Source organism: Mustelus asterias, chromosome 2 (genome assembly GCF_964213995.1).
Source record: "Mustelus asterias chromosome 2, sMusAst1.hap1.1, whole genome shotgun sequence".
NCBI lineage: Eukaryota > Metazoa > Chordata > Chondrichthyes > Carcharhiniformes > Triakidae > Mustelus > Mustelus asterias.
In genome coordinates, this window is record NC_135802.1 from 68912272 (window position 1) to 68935583 (window position 23312).

Sequence of the window (23312 nt, forward strand, 5' to 3'; positions counted from 1 at the left end):
TCAGTGTCTCCTCCATCAATCCTCTCAGAATCTTAGATAGTTCAATATGATCTAAACACCAGAGATTATAGACTGAGTTTACTCAGTTTTTCAATTTAGAACAACCATCTCACCCCAGGGATGAATTATGTGAGCCATTGCTGCACTACCTCCAAGGCAAGTACATCATTCCTGAGATAAGGAGACCAAAACTGAGCACAGTACCCCAAAACCTCAACAAAGCCCTGCGTAACTGTAGCAAGATCTCCTTAGAAATCTCCTTTTACTCCTTACGGTAGTAAAAAATAAAAATACTGCAGATGCTGGCAGGGTCTGACGAAGGGACATCCAGATTCGAAACATTGGCTCCATTCTCTCTCCATAGATGCTGTCAGACCTGCTGAGATTTTCCAGCATTTTCTGTTTTTGCTCCTTACTATAGTATCCCCCTACCATTTTGCAATAAAAATCTACATGTCATTTGTCTTCCTAATCGCTTGTTGCAGTTGCACAGAAACTTCCTATAAGGCCATAAGACGTAAGAGCAGAATTAGGCCACTCGGCCCATCGAGTCTGCTCCACCATCCAATCATGGCTGATTTTTTCTCATCCCCATTCTCCTGCCTTTTCCCCAGAACCCCAGATCCGCTTATTAATCAAGAACCTATCTATCTCTGTCTTGAAGACACTCAATGACCTGGCCTCCGCAGCCTTCTGCGGAAAAGAGTGCCACAGATTCACCATTCTCTGGCTAAAGAATTTCCTCCTATCTCTGTTTGGAAGGATCGCTCCTTTAGCCTGAGGTTGTGCCCTCTGGTTCTAGTTTTTCCTACCAGTCCTCTCCTCGTCCACTCTATCCAGGCCTCACAGTGTCCTGTAAGTTTCAATAAGTTCCCCCCCCATCCTTCTAAACTCCAATGAGTACAGACCCAGAGTCCTCATACGACAAGCTCTTCATTTCAGGAAGCATTTTTGTGAATGTCCTCTGGACCCTTTCCAAGGCCAGTACATTCTTCCTTCGATATGGGGCCCAAAACTGCTCACAATACTCCAAATGGGGTCTGACCAGAGCCTTATACAGCCTCAGAAGCTCATCCCTGCTCTTGTATTCTAGCCCTCTGATACGAATGCTAACATTACATTTGTCTTCCTAACTGTCAACTGAACCTGTACGTTAACCTTGAGAGAATCTTGAACAAGGACTCCCAAGTCCCTTTGTGCTTCTGATTTCCTAAGCATTTCCCCATTTAGAAAATAGGCTATGCCTCCATTCCTCCTTCCAAAGGCATAACATTCACACTTTTCCACATTGTATTCCATCAGCCACTTCTTTGCCTACTCTCCTAACCTGTCCAAGTCCTTCCGCAGCCCCCCTGCTTCCTCAATACTACCTGTCCCTCTACATACCTTTGTATCATCTGCAAACTTAGCAACAGTGCCTTCAGTTCCTTCTTCCAAATCATTAATATATATTGTGAAACGTTGTGGTCCCAGCACCGACCCCTGAGGCACACCACTAATCACCGGCTGCCATCCTGAAAAAGACCCCTTTATCCCCACTCTCTGCCTTCTGCCAGTCAGCCAATCCTCTATCCACGCCAGGATCTTACCCTTAACACCATGGGCTCTTAACTTATTTAACAGTCTCCTATGTGGCACCTTTCCAAAGGCCTTTTGGAAATCTAAATAAATCACACCCACTGGTTCTCCTTTATCTAACTTCCTTGTTACCTCCTCAAAGAACTCCTACAGATTTGTCAGACATGATCTCCCCTTGATGAAGCCGTGATGACTCAATCCTATTTTATCATGCACTTCCAAGTACTCTGCGATCTTATCTTTAATAATGAACTTTAAATGTTCTATGGTCTATGTTCCTTGTATGAATGGCAACATTTAATAATTTCTCACAATTTACATATCATAATTTCTATTCTTTCTCTCAAACTCTATTTTCCACCTTATTGCCGACTCACTTTAAATCTTGGATGCGAGTGTCACCATCAAAGCCAGCATTTATCTCCCATCATTAATTATCCCTCAGAAGCCCCCCTTAAACCATTGCAGTACAATATGCAGGGGGCATTCTAGAATTCAAGGAATTTTGGAAAATCATATCTGCAGCATCCAATAAATGCCACCTCTTTCAGAATCTTAGATTGTAGGCTATAACAGGTCCAGGGGATTGTGGGCTTTGAGTTAGTTCCTCTTGCTCTTTTGCCTCTACTGACGTTAATAATTTTTAAGCTCCTGATTCTCATTAGCCCCTTGATTCTCCACTACTTTTGGTGTACTTTACTGTGAAGACAGACACAAAACATTTGTCTAACATTGACAAATTTCTCCTGTCTTAGCCGCTAGAGAAATAAAACTTATTGTTGCTACTCTCACCCTTTCAGCCTAACTGTAGATGCTCTTACCCTCAGTTTTTATATTCCTGGTTATTTTACACTCATTCTACTTCGTTCCTCATCAATTTTTGGACGGACGTTGCTACTTTCTGAACCTTTCCCAATCCTCAAGCTTACCACTATTTCTCATAATATTATAAGCTTCTTTGTTTATTCTCATACTAGCCATAACCTCTTTAAAGTTTGCACTTTTGTTTCATGATGAAATGTATTTTCATTGAGAATTTCACATTAAAAAAAAAATCTGCCATTGCTTAACTACCTGCATAACTTTTCTATTTTCTCGATCAATATTAGCCAGCATGGGTTCAACATGGATACGAAATTGGTTCGGTAACAGGAAACAGAGAGGAGCGATTATTAGATGTTTTATAGACTGGATGCAGGTACGTAATGGAGTGCCCGAGGAGTCAATGTTGGGATCCTTACTCCTCCTGATGTATATTAATGAGATAGACCTCAGGATACAGGGCAGAATTTCAAAATTCATGGATAATCTGGATAATGCAGAGCTTCCAAAGATCTGACAGTTTGGTGGAATAAGTTGGCAAGTGATAAATGAAATTCCATGCAGAAATGTGTGAAGTGATTCATTTTGATGGGAAGAAGACAGAGACAATATTAAATAAAGGGTACAAGTCTAAAGTGGGTGCAGGAGCAGAAGAATCTGGATGCAAATATGCATGCATCATTGAAGGTGGCAGGAAAGAGCGAGAGAGTGATTAATAAAGCATACAGTATCCCAGGAGTTATTAATAGGGGCACAGAACATAAAAGCAAGGACATTATGTTAAATTGATTCTTGATCATAATTAATATGTATACTGCTAAAAAGAGACATGTTGTCAAAATTTTTGTCTTGCACTCATCAGGAAAAATACAAGAATGCCAAATTTTAAATGATCACAACAATTTCTACTACAGGAAAAAAAAGGTACTAATTGGTTACAAAGTTGACTCTGATTGGCCGAGGCATTGCCATGGAGCAAGCAACAGGGAACTGTAGGCTTCCCAAGCTCCCAGGTAATTGGAAAATGTGCAAGGCTTTAACATGTTCCTTTGTTTGCAGATAATAGGTCCCTATGTATGAAAGTAGAAAGCGTGAATTGAGCCATGTTACAAGCTCAACTAATTATCTGAAATTGTTTTAAGTGCATTTATTATCACACTCCGGATTGTTCAGCAGTTGGAGAATCATATTTAACAGCAGATGTTTTATTTTTGCTTTTATTAGCATGGGTTGGTTGAGTAGAGTCTTTACTCTACTTGTTATGAACAAACATTAGAGAAACAGATGGCCAAACTTGTGGAGTGAGTTCACAGGGGCTTTTAAGTCATTATTCATAAGGCTTGTTCCAGTTTCACCTGGTTTTCACTGATATTGTTTCAAATTTCCAGAGTATAATGTTAGCCTCTCTTCAGTCAATTGTTATGCAGATCAGCCTTTTTTATACAAAACAAATCACCAATTAATGTGGAGGTCGAGTGCATAAATTCCACATTCTGTATGTAATGTGAATTGTTTATAAACAGTCACAGTAGAGTTCACATAATGTTCATTCCTTCAAAACACCCCAGGTAGATTTTTCTTAGGAAAAGTCATTAACAAAGTATAAGCAAATTCCACATGTCTGAACGTTGCGAAAGGTCAAACTTCAGTTCATATATGCAACCTGTGAGATTGCACATTCAAAGATTAAAACCAATGCCATCGATCAAGTACAAATAAATATATTTTGTCCTTTGATTGTATGTTTTTAGGAAAGGATAATACTTCATGCATCATTCCATGATGTCTCAAGCTCTATTGCCTGTAAATGTGTAGAGGGACTAGCCCAAAGACCTGCTCGAAGGTCTTCACCAATGTTGCTCTTAATCAGTTGCAAGATAGCACATATTCGGAATACAGGAATGAGCCTTCCTTCAGTTTATTCTATAGTCAGATATTTTCCCACTCTGTGCTTTCCCACAGAGATCAACAGCTTGGCAGTGCAAGTTAGCAAATTTCTGCAAGGTGAAGTAACTTGGTGGACAAATCACTTCTACTTATCAGAATGTTCAGATTCTCAGTCAAACAAATGATCATATGTCATTTCATCCATTTCTTGACAAAAAAACGCTTGTGAGAACGACTTTTCCACCATACCAACTGTCTAGACGTCTTGTGCGTATCTCACTCAAATTATTAAAAAGTAACTGCACAGCATGTCAGGGCTGAGAACCACGGAGCAGCATTCTCACCCTTTGAGTTAGAAGATTGTGGGTTCAAGTTTCACTCCAGAGATCTGAATACGTGATCAGACTGCCACTTCAGGGCAGCAATGAAGGAGCGTGTAGTCTTTCAGATGAGATGTAAAACCGAGGACCCAGTTACACTCTCAGACGGATGGAAATAATCCCATGTCATTATTGTGAAGCAGTTTGCCCTGGTATCCTGGCCAATATTTATTCCTCAATCATCACAACTAAAACAAAATTATCTGGTACTTTATTTCATTGCTATTTGTGGGACTTTTCTGTGCACAAATTAGCTGACGTGGTTCCCAAGTTACAATAGTGAATACACTTCAAAAGTACGTTATTGGTGCTGAAGTGCTTTGAGAGATACCAAGATACCAAAGTATAAAATCAAAGTGCTTTCCTTTCTTCCTGCATAGAATAAAAGAAACATATCAAATTTTCCACAGATTAACTTATTTGCTCTGCAACGAATTACAAATGAAATAATCTACTTTTGTTCTTACTTACCTTTGACTCACATTTCTTGTGACACGCATATTTGCAAACTGGAAAAAAAAGATAAGAAATTAGAATACAGTCATTGATAGTAAAAGCAATTTCTTTTAAATATAAACTTCTTTCCCAAATTCAATTCTAAAAGAGCTATTAGGACTGTTTCTGGGTCAATTTCAACCACACAGTGCTCCTTTTCACCACCCCTCCCACCCCCCATACCTCTGATTGAGTTGGTGGGAGATTCCACGAAGTATAATACATTTCTCGCATTCACTCATTTTACATTCCATGCAATGATATATCTTGCCACCTTCAAATAACTCGCTTCAAGCCTGATATAATAGAGCTGGGTGGGCGTAAAAGCATATGAACTGTGACAACTAAGCATACTGTATAGTTAATAATCTCCAAAGGTAGCGACTAATTCAGCATTGCAAAGTCATTGTGTCACATTTGTATAAAACACATAAGCATCTGGATAAAGCCATTAGTGTTATTCTATGTTATTTTTTTACCAGCTTTGACTTTTCAAACATTTTTCTATTAGTTACACAGAGTGGCTAAGGTGTTCCATTTCTTATTGATGGCAAAACCAAGTTTATAATAAAATACGGATAGATCAACTAGTTGTCCAATGAGTATGTCACAATTGTTAATCACTAAAAATGTCCTCGTGTATCATTCAATGGAGCATACTATATCCACAATCACATCTGCCATTACCTCAAACAAAAATCAGAAAGAAATGAGAATAAAACAATCCTTTCACAGAGCAATAATTGGAAGAAGAAAAGAATGAGTAAATTTTGACAACCCATCAAATTACAGCCTGGCGATCATGCCCCGCTTTGATTTCTCCTGGTTTCTGCTCTTACACTTGCTCCTTTAAAAGTTGCAACTTGCAGGTTACAACAATGTACTCTCAGGGAAAATAAAATGGCAGCCACTGAGATGAGGTCATGCTAACAGAATAGAAACAAGATCAAACCTGGGGCTTTCCATGTTGGAGGTAAACATGCTTTCAACTCATTTCCACAGTCCAATGGTGATGGAATGTTTTGGGATTTATTGAGTATTCAGTGGGCTATTAAGATGTAATCATGTTACTGACTTGACAAGTAATTAGTAACTTCGCCAATGCTGTTAATATTTAAAACCGAGCGCTAGTCTTGCAGTTGCTCTTGGACAAAAAGCAATGCAGATCCCTACTGAAGTGAAGAAATCTACATTGAGCTGTACAATTTTGTATAAATTAATAAATCAATGATCAGCTGCAAGATTACGTGTACAGTAATAACTTAGCAAGAAGCCATCAACATGGATCTAGAAAGGAAAGATTTTGTCCAACACACCGTCGGAACTGAAGGAAACCTCAACATCCAAAAGGTAACTAATAAAATTTCACATGTAGATTGAATAGTCAAATTCAAATTCAGCGTACATCTTGGGTACAGATATTAAATTGGCTGAAGGTTTGAAAGCAACACTTGTGGGGGTGGGGAAGTATGTCGACATTCATTTTGTTTACGATAATGACTTACAGTTGGATACTCGATGCAAACTGGAAAAGAGGCAAGACTTACACTCAAAATTAAGTTCAAAGATACTTAGCAGTCTCAATAGACCTGACACTTAATATGTCCAAGTATCAAAGTTGCAATAATAAAGTCAATAGCAGTATGCATTCTATAGCTAAACAGTGAAATACAAAGTCACAATCAAGCTGAATGCATCCTGGTTAGGCAACACCCTCAGTGCCGTGTTCAGTTCCAAACAATGTCAAGTGTTGGGAAACAGCTGCTAATAGCCACAGGGCTGATCCCGTGTTCAAGTAGCCTGAATGAGGAGAAACGGCACAGAAAATGTGGACTTCTCAGCCTTGAAAAGTGGCACCTGATAGAGTAGCTAATAGTTAACATATGGAAAGATAAATCTGAAAAAACAAATTAAATTGCAAGTGGGACAAGGAGCTACAAGCTAAAATTAGTAAAAGGCAAATTTAGCACTGCTATGAAGAAGAGGCTTAGTAGAAACAGATTCTTCTTGATGATGTGCAATATTAGATCAGTCCACTCTCAAGTGGAGCTTATTTATGTAAGTATGAGTTCAATGTAATTATCTTGCAGATCCATCAGTGTCCACATTTTGGGTTGTCCTTCAAGTACTTACTTGTATCCCTTCATATTTCTGCACTATCTGTAGCTACAGCTGGATTAAAAATGCTTGGCCTCATCATGCTGGCCAATGACCAGTCAGACCACTACAGCCTGTGTCATCTTTCAAGAGAGTGAGGATAGAATAACTGACCAAATGTTTGTTCCTCTCAGGTTGCTTGCAGCAGTGCCCAGGAGATAAATCTTTCATTCTTGGAATCCAGGTCAAAGGTTGGGAACTCTAGTTATGGCAAATTTTACCAAGGACCTCATTTTGCACCAGGCTATGCAGTCCTGGGCATTACTCCATTGCAGGCAGTGGCTATTCATTTTCTTGGCAAAGAAATAGTAAGTCTGTCAAAAGTGGCACCAAGGAGCAGATACAAGATCTCTGTCCAAAAAACCATTTGAGCCATCTTCTTCTTTGGTAGTCCCTCAGGATCGAGGATGACTTGCTCCCACTCTGGGGAGGTGGGTTCTGCGGTGGCTGAATAGTCCAGTCCTGCAGCTGCAGACTCTGCCACAGGTTTGGAAGGTGGTATTTGATAAGATGGGTGGATGGCACGCTCTGGATTCTGCACTCTCTTTCTGTGGTTTATGCTTAGCCTTCATATGCTCTACCCGGTGACACTCGAGGTGATTGGCAACTGCGCAGATGCTTCTTCTCCAGTTTGTGTGTGTTAAGGCAAGTGATTCCCATGTGTCAATGGGGCTGTTTCATTTACTTAGGGAGGTTTTCAGAATACCCTTGTAATGTTTCCTCTGCCCGCCAAGCGTTCATTTGCCATTGTGGAGCTCAGAGTAGACCACCTGTTTCGGGAGTTTTGTGTCGGGCATGCGGACAATGCGGCCCGTCCATCACAGCTGATTGAGCATGAACAGTGTCTCGATGCTGAGGATACTGACCTGGGAGAGGGCACTCATGTTGTAACACTTATCCTGCCAGTGGATTTGCAGGATTTTGCAGAGGCAATACTGGTGCTATCTCTCCAGGAAGTTGAGGTGTCTACGGTACATTGTCCATGTTTTTGATGCATACAGGGGGGCAGGGACCATGGCTGCTCTGAGACCATGAGCTTGGTACTGGATTTGAGGTCTCGGTCTTCAATCACTCTGTTCCTCAGGGATCTCAAGACTGCACTGGCGCATTGAAGTTGATGGTGAATTTTGTCAATTGAACAGTAACTGACCATCTGGATCAAAAATTAGTTATGTACTGTTAAAGAGACCAGTGGTCACTCAGACAGCAAGATACCGCAAGGCATCTGTCAAACATTAAGTTCATTCTTCTGCTCAGCACACTATAGTCATACAGCACCTTGAGCATCACTGACATATATACACACCTGTAACCAGCATCACTTCTTCAATATAATATTCTGCACATCAGTAAACCAATAAATTACATTGCACATCATCAGAAAAGCATGTGTTCCTACATGGCTGAGCTGCCCATCAAAACACCCACATTTGACACAAAACTAAAGAGTTTTAGGACAAACCAAATTTAAAAAGCAGACAATGGAAAGGGGGAAAGGAATCTCGAAACACAATGGAATTTGAAAAGAAAGTTGGTTAGTCTGACAGGAAAAAAGCTAAACAGAACGAAGATAAAAGAAAATAAACCAAGGACATGCAGAGAAATAAAACCCCTGTGCCTTCACCTTGTTTATATTCATGCTCACTATGGTCAATACAAAGTTCCTTACTTGCCAATTTTGTTTTCTGCTTTATTCATTTTGTGTACAGACTTTTCACTTGTGTTGCTCAATATCATTGATTATGCCTTACTTTCTAACGTGTATAATATTCTGCTTTAAAGTGTCCTGCATCAGATATTCTCTGAAACCCTAGTTCCACTGCTCACTTCACTGTCACTTACATGGGAGTTGATCAGGGATAGTCAGCATGGCTTCGTCAGAGGAAGGTCATGCCTAACAAATATGACTGAAATTTTTGAGGTGGTGACCAGGTGTGTAGATGAGGGTAGTGCAGTCGATGTAGTTTAGATGAATTTCAGCAAAGCCTTTGACAAGGTCCCACATGGGAGACTTGTAAAGAAGGTAAATGCACATGGGATACAGGGTGATTTGATTAAGTGGATTAAAAATTGGTTCAGTTGTAGGAGACAGAGGGTGATGACAGAAGGCTGCCTTAGTGACTGGAATCCAGTGTTCAGTGGCGTTCCACAGGGATCCATGTTGGGTCCCCTATCATTTGTCATTTATATAAACAACATAGATGACAATGTGGGGGGTAGGATTAGAAAGTTTGCAGATGACACAAAGATTGGTTGGGTGGTTAGCAGTGAGGCTGAGTGTCTTGGGCTACAAGAAGATATGGATGGAATGGTCAAATCGGCGGATAAGTGGCAGATAGAATTTAACCCTGAAAAGTGTGAGGTGATACACTTTGGAAGGAGTAGTTTGACAAGGAAGTATTCAATGAACAGCATGAAACTAGGAAGTTCTGTGGAACAAAGGGACCTTGGCGTGTTTGTCCATAGATCTCTGAAGATGGAAGGGCATGTTAGTAGAGTGGTGCAAAACGCAAATGGGCACACTTGCCTTTATCAATCGGGGCATAGGTTACAAAAGCAGGTAAGTCATGTTGGAGTTGCATAGAACTTTGGTGAGGCCATAGCTAAAGTACTGTGCAGTTCTTGTTGCCACACAATAGGAGGGAGTGCAGAGAAGATTCGCCAGGATGCTGCCTGGGATTGAACAGAAGAGAGGTTGGATAGGCTTGGGTTGTTTTCTTTGGAGCAGGGAAGACTGAGGGGCAACCTGATTGAGATGTACATGATTTTGACGGGCATGGACAGAGTGGATAAGGACCAGTTGTTCCGCTTAGTTGAAGGGTCAGTTCCGAGGGGACATAGGTTCAAGGTAAGGGGCAGGAGGTTTGGGGGGAGATGTGGTGAAACTTTTTTTTTAACCCAAAGGGTGGTGATGATCTGGATGCATTGCTTGGGAGGGTGGTAGAGGCAGATTGTCTCACATCCTTAAATAAGTACCTGGATGATCACCTGGCACATCATAACATTCAAGGCTATGGGTCAAGTGCTGGTAAATGGGATTAGGTGGGAGTTCAGGTGTTTCACGCGTGGCGGTGCGGAATTGTTGGGCTGAAGGGCCTCTTCTGCACTGTATGATTCCAAGTATGGATTTACAGGGTACAAGTTGTGCCGAAATAAAATTGAAAAGCCTAGACAATTGTAACATCTTACAAGCAAGTAATAGTGCATTTTGGGAACTCACCTCTGCATGAAAGACCCTGACTGCTGCTGATGAGTTGTTTGCAGATGCTGCAGATTTTTGGCTTCTTGAAAGTCTTACTCTTGAATGTATGGGAACTGGAAACTAACTCTTCAGGCTGAAACATCAAATATTAGAAAGCTTTATTTCAGCACACATTGAGAAAACAGGAACTGTACTTCATAAAGTTTTAAAACAAATGTTTATTAAAAAATGTATGTTATAGGTCACAACTATTTCACAGTAATTTCACAGTAACTTCATTGCAGCATTAATGTAAGCCTTACTTGTGACTAATAAATAAACTTTACTTTAACTTTTTAACTAAAACATTGTCAATGCAGCTGAATAACAAGTCTCAGCTCTAACCACATTACAAGTCTCAAATAACAGCAATAGCAAACAGGAAGGAGTTGACAGCTTATGCATTTGACCTAACAATGGAAATTCTGTCTTTATTTCATACATTATCTTAGAATGGATGCTGTCTCTCAGTAACAAACTTACATTTAATTAAGCACCTTTAGCAAAGAAAAACTCTCTGAAACACATCATGGAAGCACTGGGAAAATGGATGTTGAGTCAAAGTTGGAGTAACAAAGAAGGTTGGCAAAGGATTGCACAAAAAGGTTGTTTTTGGGAAACATTGGGGATCAATTTAGTGGAGAGGCAGAGGGTTTTGAAAGGGAATTTTAGAAATTGAAAGTTCAGTGATAAATGAGGAAAATAATACACAGATGCCATTAAGTACTGGGGAGGAGTTATAGGGATGGAGAATGGTGCAAGTAGGGAAGTGGACAGCACAGTGGCAAGCACTGCTGCCTCACAGCGCCAGGGATCTGGGTTCAATTCCTGCCTTGGGCCACTGTCAGTGCGACGCCTGCACATTCTCCGTGTGTGTGTGTGTGTGTGTGTTTCCTGGAGGTGCTCCGGTTTCCTCCCACAGTCCGAAATGCGTGCTGGTTAGGTGCATCGGCCATGCTAAATTTTAAAGCCTTAGTCTCCCCAATGGATGGAAGTGCATCTGATTTAACGCGGTATATTGGAGGAGTCTGACTGTGAAAGGGTTAAAGACAGGTGGTCACGGGGTGTCTCTTGCATGTTTACATGTGGAAGCTGAACTCACATCTGTCTTAGTGCAGCCCCTTAAGAGAAAGCCAAGGATAGATTCTTGAATTACTCTGGAGGTAATAGGGTGAGGGAAGAAAGACGGAATATTCTTGGAGACACTTTGGCTATGACTGGAAAGTTTAAGAGTCGAACCAGGAAAAATGATTCCATCAATCTAGATCTGGACAATGGAGGAGGATGGATGCAATTAACCATGTCAAAAGCTGCAGTGAGGTCAAAAAGAGATAATGCACCACAATCAGAGTTAGAGAATGTCACTCATGACTTTAATTAAAACCAGTCTGTACAGTGAAAGAGGTATAAATCTGACAGCAGCAATTGAAGTGGGACTTGCAGCTAAATTAAAGATGGATTCCAAAAGGCAAGACGTGTTCAGAAACCTTGACTAGGAAAGGGAGGATGAAGGCAGAGGTGTTGTTAGTTAGGAAGATGTATTGCGCAGACAACAGTTTGTATAGAGAAAAGGGCCATGTCCAAGGAGAGGGACCGATATCAGTTAAAATTGTCATGCAGAAGGGAAGTTGAATAGTAATGGGGTCAAAGCTTGGAAAGAGCACAAAGAAGCGCTAAAGGTACAGATTGGCAAGTTCAGGGCTAGAATAGGAGGAAGAAGTTTGGTTAAAGGAAACAGTCAAAAATCACTGAATGATTTTTTTTAAATCTTGGAGATGAAAAATCTCCATGAGCTCCTTTATATTTTACAAGAAATGAAGATGGAGGAGCCATGGAGGGGTTTACAGGCTCCAGTTTAAAATGAAGCATGATAGTGAAGTTGTCTATTAGGACCAAGTGATTTAAGATTGAGAGCAAACTTTTGCCAGGTAAATTGCCTCTCATCCGAAATGTGTTTGAGATTCTGACACTGAGATAAATTGCTCATTAATCTACATAATAGTCTTTGGACATGATCGTGGGTTATGATAGCTTTGTCTTCCGGCACTCTTAAACTGTCTACCAATTGCGAGATTCTGCAGACTTATGCTCTAGCAATAGCACTGAACTCCATGGCTGAATTCTAATCCTTCAACCTGTTGATATCTCATCTTCCAGGTCCACAGAAGAAACAAACCTTCATGTTCACCCAAAAGCCCAATTACTCACTGGAAAAGAGTCCATCAATCCCTTGTAAACAGATTCTAATTTTATTGCTTTTTGAAGGAAAGTATTTTATTGATGAACATTATTGTGCCTTTTGGAACATGTATTTTTTGTTAAGGGTTTAAATACCCATTCAGTCATTCTTGGTATAAATATATTGGCTTGCTGTTTTCATATTTTCTGCCTTTGGAGGTGATGGAAGAACTTTAGAGGTATTCCATAAATTAACCAGTTAAGTGGTTCACCACAAATCAGGGTCCATTGTTAAACTGAGTTAAGGGATGTTGATACGCAAAGAGTACTCAGGCCACTTGTGGAAACTCCCATTTATCCATTAACACAAGAGCTAGTGTTGGAATAAAGCCTAAACTCCAACAACAAGATTAAAAAGATGTTTGGGACTTGCTCTCCCAACCTGACTCTTGGCCATGCTTTCTTTTAGCTGCACAAAGTCATCAGACGGCACTCTGAAAACACTGAATTATACCAAAAGGCAACCCAAGCATGGCCAGGAGCCCTTAACTTGTCCTGCTGGTTATTTATAATTTAATGCTTTATGTTCTGAAGCACACTTGTTAATGAGGCAGCTTGCCTCTCCTCACTTCTGGCCTGATATTCTCTACATCTCTCTGCCTCCACTATTAATATTCAATGCTACTCAATCTCTTCTTCCCCTCAGATAAAAGACAGAGCAGCAATGTCATTTGGAAGTAGACATCTGTACTGGACGATTTGAAGGATTATGAAAACTGCAGCTCCTATTAAGAGTGGCTGGCCATCTGGATTTTTATTTTGCCTGCCTGGTGGGAAAGTGCCTGGTGCAGCAGTTTCCCATGATGGCAAGGCTTAAAACAGGAGCGCAGTGTTTTAGAATGAGGATGTAGCATCTCTAAGACCCCACTTTGGTTAGGATGTTCATTTCCCATAAATCTGCATTTAATAAAATTAACCCCAGGCAAGAGAACACATTAATAGGCTAACTTACAGTGAAAAGTTGGGGAATAATTGAATATGACAGAAACGCCAAGAATTTTGGACATTTATTTATTTTGGCTTACTTGCACTTGACCGATTTTTTAATCCTGATGTCTAAATGAGTAAATGAAATATGTTACGGAGCCATAGAGATCCAAACAATCCCAGATTTAATCCCTGATCTTTATGGAGTTAGTTGACCTAAGCCAAGGCTATTGCCAGTGGCTTTAATTTGTTTGTGTCCCCGAATTAGATTAAAGAAATTAGTAGTGTGTTTTTCCTTCCTACTTGCAATCCAGTGACCCTTACTGAGAAAACAGTTAGAGGGATTAGTTAGAGGGATTAGTGGGTAAATATGTAGGGATATGGGGGTAGGGCCTGGGTGGGATTGTGGTCGGTGCAGACTCGATGGGCTGAATGGCCTCTTTCTGTACTGTAGGGTTTCTATGATTTCTATGAAAATGTATGCAGATAGCAAAAGGACAACAGCATCAAGGAGAGCTGTGATGATCAATTAACCTGGAAATACTCAATTACCACGCGCACACACACACACACACTTGGAAGGACAATCCTTAGTTTAATTTGTCAGGCACCATCGTTGATAGGATTGAGATAAAGAGAGGAAACTGGGATAAAATATTTCGCCCCCTCCACTTATTCAGACTATACTTCTACGGTCACAGTATGCTACAAAATTGAAAAGAAATGCACAGATCACTTAAGATTTTAGTTACATGTTCACTGAATGATAAAAGCAAAACCTTGGAAAATCAATGGTAAAAAAAATATGCAGTTTAGCTAAGCAGGAAGATTTTTCGAATACATAGATATATTGGTGAAAATGTACAACTGGGGGAACAGGAAAATCTACCATGCACGTATCATTAATGTGTGAGAGAAGTTGAGGCAGGTTAGGAAAGGATTCTGCACTGAAGATAACGTTAATGCCTCCTTTAAGATATTGCCAAGACACAAATAAGGTTCCTCATAAGTTATCACTCGAAATTCCCACAGTCCATGAGTCTTTGGAGTAAATTCATGCAAAAGAAAATGGAACTGTTCTCATGCACTGCGTTCGCATGTGAATATATGGATATAAAACGATTACATTTACAGTACTCCCCATCACTTATGTTGCAAAGTTAAGTGACAAAGCCAAGTCTGTTCTTTGTTATTCACATTCCAACCCTTTGCAGGGTAATTTAACACGGCTGCTTTTACAAAAAGCTTATTCTGTTCATCATCACATTGCCTCATTTTACATATTCCCATGTATTCTCAGGCAGAATGGCAGGAATGCCACAACCATTGAGTTTTCAAAATCCACAGGATTTTGTTACATAAAACAGAGCACAGATCAGTGACAGCACGGATCTGGAGTCAAGATTCAAGGCCAAAATCACTTGCGCTTTTAGGGTGTTTTAACTTGCATTTTATTTAGCCTCTCTGTTCAGAAAGGGCACTGCACCTCTGTACAACAACCCCCTCGTGCACAAGTGTTTGTTTTTTAGAAGATTTAAAACATATATGCAAGTTGCCTTTAAGCTGTAAATAAGTTGACAAATTATATCTGGAGTTCATGCATTCAACTATATTATTTTCTTTGATCCTACAATAGTACACTGCCTTCATGGATGAAGAGTCAATCAATGTAGGATTCTTCCAACCAACCATGGGATGCAGCTTACATAATTCTTTGAAGTAGAAATGCCTTTTACTGCAGCATACAAAAATAGCCCAAGTGTTTGATGAGCTGCTCAAAGTCTTCCTTAGTTCCAGTTGGAACTCAAAAATAAGTGGAACCTAGTACAAATGTTATCCACTTAAATTAGCCATTAGCTCAGGCAATGCTCACAGCAATTCCTCTGTGCATTATTACACAGCCTTAAAAATAAAGGGGTCGAACCCACCATTAAAAAAGTAAAAGCAAATTCAATCCAACAGAAGAAATATTTGTATTCCACAGCCTAATTTCGGGTTCAGTATTTAGAATGAAGCAAGAAGGAAGTACAGAATTTAGATTATAAGGTATAATTCCATGTTAAACCTTTCACTTACACATTGTGTTATCAATATATGTATGAACAACAAGCATTCAGACAAGAAAGCACTGGATATAATGGAAGCAGTTGCTGTGTGATAATTGCTGAGATGAAGCAGAATATCAATGCAGCCAGAATCTCTGGAAAAGGACACTGAAAACTGAGATGCCTTCGAAATAAACTCAATAAAATCCACTTGAAAAATTAAAGCAAAATATTGCTGATACTGGAAACCGGAAATAAAAGCAGCGCTGAAAATACAAAGAGAAACATTCAACTAGTAACATTAACTTTTGTTTCTCTCTCCACAGATGCTGCCAGACCTGCTGAGTATTGGTAGAACTTTGTTTTTATTTTTAAGTAAAATCCACGTTTGGTTAAAGTTTCCACCTCAATCTCATACATACAAAGCAACAGAAATCTAACGCCGCACCGCCGCCTTATTGCTTTTTAAAATGCCATGCAACATAAAAGTCTCATCAAAGTTTCCAGAACAACTGTTTGAGTGTCTGCATTTTCTTTTCACACGATCAATTTAATAATACCCTCGTTCTCACATGTTAAACCATACTGCAACAGATCCAACACAAAGTGCACAATGCAAAGTATTCATACATCATGTCTGCAGCTCAGCAACTTATAATTAGAGCAAAATTTGTTGGAAAACAGCTTTGGTTTCTTAGCTTCAAATCTCACTGCTCAGACATGTGGATGTTGCTTTTAGCTGTTTTCTTTGATTGACTTACCAACAAAGGCTGCAATCGCATTGAGCCCATTTTCCACATCGCATATAGTCGAGTGTTGATAAATTGCAACATGTAAAGTATGCTCGGATCTACTAGTCTGTTTTGGCTTCAAAAAATTAGTTATTTCTGTTCTTCTTGTGATATATTCACTGAAATAAGCAATGTAGCAATCGAAGAAAAGCGGCCGTAAAAAGAGGCTTTATAATGATTCCTACAGTACAGACTCTCCTTTTAGTTTTTGTTAAGGAGATGCCCTACCATGACCTTCACATATGTGAACTGCAAAGAAGGTTCAATCAAGTGAAGGCTGAAAGGGTCCTTTATGACGGGAAGGTATTAGTAAATCTTCTCCTGTCAGACAAAGTAAAATTTACAGTAATTAAGCTTTCAGAAATTTTATTTTAGTGTCGCTGTGACCAGCCCAGCTGACTTTCAGATTGCATTTTAAAAACTCTTCAAAACAAAATATTTATACTTTTTTTAAAATCCAATTTGGGACAAATAATTGGTTTCTGTCCTTTTAAGACATACACTTAGGGCAGAAGATTGACAACACTGCTGGCATTTTATGTTCCCAGTTAAATTCTTATCAGCATACATCGCTGACAGAAAAAATATTTTAGAGTGCAAAAGATCTTCTGTGAACTTCTGCAACAAGCCACAACATTATTTAAATAAATACAAATAAAGGTGTAACTGGGTTTTTTAAAATGATGTGCTAAATTCATAATTACTAATAAACAACCTCACTGACGCAGAAATTCTAATTTTACATTTGTAGAGTAACAACTTTCTCCAAGACGATAAATTCCATTTGGTTTTAAAATAAGTTTTTTTTACATTTTAGATTCTACCTTAAACACAGGTACATTTCCTAATCATTTCCCTGGCTATCTGTAAAGCTTCAATTAAAAGGATTCCACTGTTTGTACTTGTTGCTTTGCTGTTTGTGAGACAGCTTCAATGCTTACACTACTTGATGGCATCACTGTTGCCGGATATCTGGAGATCCCCTCGATTAGACACCAGATTCAACTGGATGGCGAGAAGGGGGAAATCCATAGCACTGAGATTGCTAAATTTTTGAAGATAGGTCGAGGTATATAAGGAGGGCGGTTGCTTCACCACTGATCCCAAAATCTGGGCCACTGCCTGTCTGCTTCCCTCTCTCTCAAACACACAAATAGGTGCTAATGATCTGAGTTTCTGTCAAATGTAAACAATTTAGATTTAACTTCCCCGAGTACAAAACGCAAGTGAGATAACGCTGGCTACAAAATCCAACTCTTTTTAAATTAGTTGACATTAGCCTCAGACACACACATTCTCTTTCTCTCTCAAGTCCGAAACACCATTTCTTTTCAAACAAAAGCAGTTTTTACCTCCAGTTTCAGCAAATAGCCACAACTGTAAAATATTGAAAATGCAACCAAATCACTTCATTCACCAATGTTCACACGTATCACAGAATCACAGAATCCCTACCGAGCAGAAGGCGGCCATTTGGCCCATCAAACCTGCACTGACAATTCCACCCATGCCCTCTCCCCATTACCCCCCATATATACCCAGCTAATCCCCCTGACACTAACGGGCAATTTACAATGGTCAATCAACCTAACCTGCACATCTTTTGACTGTGGGAGGAAACCGGAGCACCCGAAGGAAACCCATGCAGACACGGGGATATCTGCGGAGGTAAGCCACGGACTGGAAAGGTGGAAAAGGGAAGAGTCAAATTCCACACAGACAGTGACCCGAGGCCAGAATTGAATCGAGGTCCTTGGCGCTACGAGGCAGCAGTGCTAACCACTGTGTCAATGTGCTGCCCCATTTTAAAAAAAACAAGATTGTTGAGGTCATTGTTGAAATTTTAAATGCATTAAAACATCTCATTGCATAACAGTAACATTGTGGTTAAGTTACTGCACTGATCCAGAGATCTGAATTAATGTTTCAGCAACATGAGCTCAATCCCCACCACAGCAGCTGGGAAATTGTAAATTGAGTTAATTAAATAGAAATCTGAAAACAAAAAGCCAATAATTAGTAAGAATGACCACATCCCAGAGCCCTGTGAAAAACTCATCTCATTCACTAATGCTCTTTAGGGAAGGAACTTGGCCGACTATTCCTTACTCTGGTTTATCCAAAGCAATATTGTTGATTCTCAATCTCTGAAATTGTCCAGCAACAGTACTGACCAAGCTGGCCGAATCCTGAAGGACACATTTGCCAGATGGAACCCACAGCAAATGGACTGAGAATCATCACAAGAAAAATACCAGCTCACTTGTCCTCACCAATCCAACTGATGCAGATGCGTCTACTCATAATGTGAATTGGCAGAAATGATCAGCACAATCCAAAACACGGAGGACACCCTCCATCATTTTGTGGGGGACTACACTACCAGCTGATTGAATCAGCTAGATTCAGAATAGGACTGATGTGGAGATGCCAGCGTTGGACTGGGGCGGACACAGTAAAAAGTCTCACAACACCAGGTTAAAGTCCAATGAGCTTTCGGAACGCTGCTCCTTCATCAGGTGACTCACCTAATCAAGGAGCAGCACTCTGACAGCTCATGACCCCAAATAAACCTGTTGGACTTTAACCTGGTGTTGTAAGACTTCTTACAGAATAGGATTATCAGTTTTAAACTGGCCATTCATGAAGTGCTGTGTGGCATCAACTGTATTCCACCACAATCCGTAACCTCACAGTCTTACATATCCCTTATTTTTCCATTATGCCAAAGGCTCAATCTTGGTTCAACGAGGGAAACAGAACAGCAGCAGACATACATTAACTCGCCGTTTTAAGTCATCCCCCTTCAACGTTGGCCAATTATTGGTGCCGGTTTGCTTCAGCATTGTTTCATGCTAGGTCGTCTGTGACCTGATTGGTGCCATTTTGGAGCAGCCCCCTCCTCCTCACCTTTGACTCTTCCCTTTTCCACCTCTCCAGTCCGTGGCTTACCTCTGGAACTCAAAGCTGCTCTCGCATCAAAGGTGCGCTTCCTGCCTCTTCCCCCTTATCTCTCGAGCCTCACTCACAGCGAAAATTCAGGAGTAGTAAGCAGCAACTGAGAGGTTCAGTGGGCACGATAAGTGGTGATCAGAGGGTCAGAGTGCAGGTGAGAGGGGAGCCGAGTGCCAGGGAGCTGGAGATAAGTGGAAAGAGTCTGCATTTTTCTTATATTTGTACATTTATTTTGCTCTAAAAGATATTTCATTTACAAGAATAAGAATTTAGCCATATAATTCATTTCAACATTTGGGGTTTAATGTATATGACGGGAGTAGAAAGGGTCTTACAGAACCTGACAACAGTTTTGACATTGGTTGCAATGGGAAAATCCGACGCATTTGCACTTTTCAGGAGCACGACATTAATTGAGGATTTCAACATGGTGAAGCTACAATAAAGGAGAGCGTGCATGTCAAACAGTCGGAATGGCATACTACAGACAGAGGAAAATGATCCCTAACCTACGAATCAGGTCAATGTTCTGCAGTCCTATCACATTCAGTCATGCATGATGATGAACAATTAAGCACAAGCATGAACACAAAAGATTAGGTTGAAGCCTTTGGCACTTCTGGATTCACTTATTGGCAAATGAATGATCAATCTTGATCTCCTCCTGAGGTGCCCACTATCACAAAAACCAGACTTCAGTCAATCTGATTCAGTACATGCGATATCAAGAAATGGTTGTGTGTATTGGATACTGCAAAGGCTCTGGGACCCGACAGTACATTGGTTGTAACATTGAAGGCCTGTGCTCCTAAACTAGCTGTTCCTTCTAGTCAAGCTGCCTGGAGCACGGACATCTACCTGAAAAAGTGTGAAATTGTTCTGGCATACAGTAATCCTCACTTGCAGTTGTGGTTGCATTCTTGAAAATCACAACCTTCAGAGAAATGACTAAGTTCGCAGTGTTCCTGCAGGATTCAGTATTAAAATTGTAGTTTTCTTCTATGGAACCTTCCTCATCAAAAAAGAAATGTTAAAACATTATGCTCTCAAAGTTGAAATATTTTACATGACTGAACTTCTGCATTGATGAACAAAATAACTTAAAATAAAATACATTTAAAAGCATGAACGAAAAATGCAACTTTCTACTCATAATACTTCCAGCTCGTCACCAATCTTGCTTCCCAAAACTCCCACTCCCTGACTCTCCTGGTTGCTCCAATGCCACCTCCTCACCAACCCTCCAAGTCATGGTCACTCCCCCCATCTGCCTTCCTGCCTTCTCCCCTTCCCTGATCTCCGAGCTGTAGCCTTCTCCCTCCCTCCATGACCATGAGGCTGTGCTCCCCCACCCCCAACTCACCCTCTTGCCAATCTTCTCACTCCTTGTCTTGCCCTCTTGCTGCTTCCCTCTTCGGAATCTGCATTTCCTGAAGATCTAGGTCCAGTCTGAAGTTGGAGCGCCAATTTCGTGGAAGTGAAAGTCTCAATAATGTTGAAGTGCCAAATTGGGGTTGCTACAATCCATATCTTTTCTTCAAAATGACCATTAAAGATGCTCCTCCCTCGCAGCTCTTTCCCTGTGCCCTGGCTCACAGGTTCAGGAAAGAATGGGGCCAGCAGTAGCATTTAAAAATAACAAAATGTAGCAACCCCATCTCACTACTTCTGCACCATCGGGACTTGCACCATCACAACATGGGCTTCGTATCTGCTCTGGATCTTCAACAGAGTAGGAAGCAGTGAGAAGGCAAGTCAGGGAATGAGGGGATCGGTGACAGGGTGAGCTGGGGTGTGTGGGGAGGCTGCAATTCAAGAGGCCAGGGAAGGGAGAGGCCACAACCCTGAGGTTGGGTAGGGGGAGAGGGCACAACTCCAGAAGCGAGGAGGAGCCAATCCAAAATGGCGCTCATCAGTGAAACAGGAAACAATGTTAAAACGAGATTACATGCCCCATTCACCTACCTATCAACATTGAGGTGAGATAACATTAAATGGGGCAATGTTAAATGAGGATTTACTGTATCCTGTCTACAAAAGCTAGACAAATCTAATCCAGCCAATTACTCCGCTAGTTTACTGACAATCATTAACAATGTGATAGAAACTATTGTCAACAGCAATGTCAAACTTACCAATAAGCTGTCACTGATGCTTGGGTTCCTGTCCAGGGCAAAGTGGCCTGCTTAATTGATATCCCATCCGCGCCACCTTAAACATTTTCCCTGTCCTCCAACACAGTGCTCCATGGCTGCAATGCACAACATCTCAAAGGCTCCTCTAATAGCACCTGCAAAACCTAAAATCTCTATTGCCTCTGACAAGAGCAGATTAATGGAAACACTATCAGCTTCAAGTTTCCCTTGAGCACAAATTATTCTGGCTTGGTGATACATCACCATCCCTTCATTCTCACTGGCTCAAGACCCTGGAACTCCCTTTCACCCACGGTGGGTGGGTGTATCTACACCAGATGGACTGCAGCAATTCAAGATGATAGAACACCACCACCTTCTGAGGGATAATTAGGAATAGACAACAAATGCTGGCCACAATAATGATGCCATATCCCATGAATGAACAAATCAAATGTCAGAAAATTATCTTGTTGATACATTACAAATTTATAAGCTAAAAAAATTCTATACGTTGATTCATTTGCTCCAGATGCTCAGTTGTATACTAATTATGCATCAGAGTCCAATGTTCCACAATCTGCACCTGATGGCCATAAATATCTCTACCTTTCAAACCCTGTTACAGCACTGATAGGTTTGTGTTTGAGAGAAAAACATTCCTAAAATTGATTCCGTGAGCTATCATGCATTTCATATAGCAGCAGTTTATGTTCCATAGAGTAAATATGAATATCAGGCTAACCTTCCTGTCTGCACACTTAATAGTAGGGTCATAAATGCTCAAATAAACCCCGTTCACATACCATACAGGAAATTGGAGTTAACCAGCTGTGTAAGTAAAGTATTACTATCTTCCGGTAGAATACAGGTACATTTCTGGCAACCTGATCGTATCATAAAGGCAATATTTGGAGTTGAACATAGTCTTATAATTATTAATCACCCCAAAGAAGGAGCTTGATCCCATGAATTTTTGTGTTTTAAAAAAAAAGAAAAATCAAGGAACCCATTTCATACCAAACTTTTAACATCTTGTCAGAATTTGGTGCAGTTGCAGTCTTCATTTTGCCACACATAACCAGATATACTTTTGGACAAATCAATCTTGCGTAAAAGTCAACCCCATGATCTTTGGCCTGAAATAAAGCACAATTTTTTAAATACCTCACTTCAAAGCTGACCCTAGTTTTTCAGGGATCATTGCCTAAAAATCTCCCAACCAAAGTATAACGCTGGAGATGGAAATGATTCGGTTTCACTGTAAACGTGCAAATACGAATGGAATGTTTTTGGTCATAAATAAATAAACATCAGATCATTATTATATGTGACTAAATAAATATTGGAAAATTAACATGAATTATTTAGTGTGGTTACTTTTTTACTTTAATCTATTGCAATGTTTTGTGGAATTCACTCGGACCCAAGTCAAGCCCACATAGATATTATACGTGCAAAAGTTGACTAACCTTTAGCCTAAAAATTCCACTTTTACAAGAAAATACAAGGTACATTTTAAGTTATTCTGCTGTTTTGTACCTTAAAACTGTCCTGCCTGGGCTATGTTAACTGATGAGATAATCAGCTGATACTTATCCAAGTGCTCAGGCATTTTATCTGTGATAATAGCATCCAGGAACAGCTGATCTCAAACCGTG

At 40.3% G+C, this 23312-nt stretch overlaps 1 protein-coding gene across 3 annotated transcripts in view; it reads right to left on the bottom strand.

Annotated features, from left to right (window-relative positions):
* The window catches only part of tns3 (tensin 3), a 435511-nt gene that overhangs the window by 256035 nt on the left and 156164 nt on the right, over positions 1-23312 (bottom strand). For all 3 annotated transcript variants that reach the window (XM_078236646.1, XM_078236654.1, XM_078236664.1), the window contains exons 2-3: positions 10540-10654; positions 5139-5176 (exon numbers count right to left, since the gene is read on the bottom strand). In XM_078236646.1, the coding sequence (XP_078092772.1) occupies positions 5139-5176; positions 10540-10654 (153 nt within the window). The remainder of the gene's footprint in view (positions 1-5138; positions 5177-10539; positions 10655-23312) is intronic.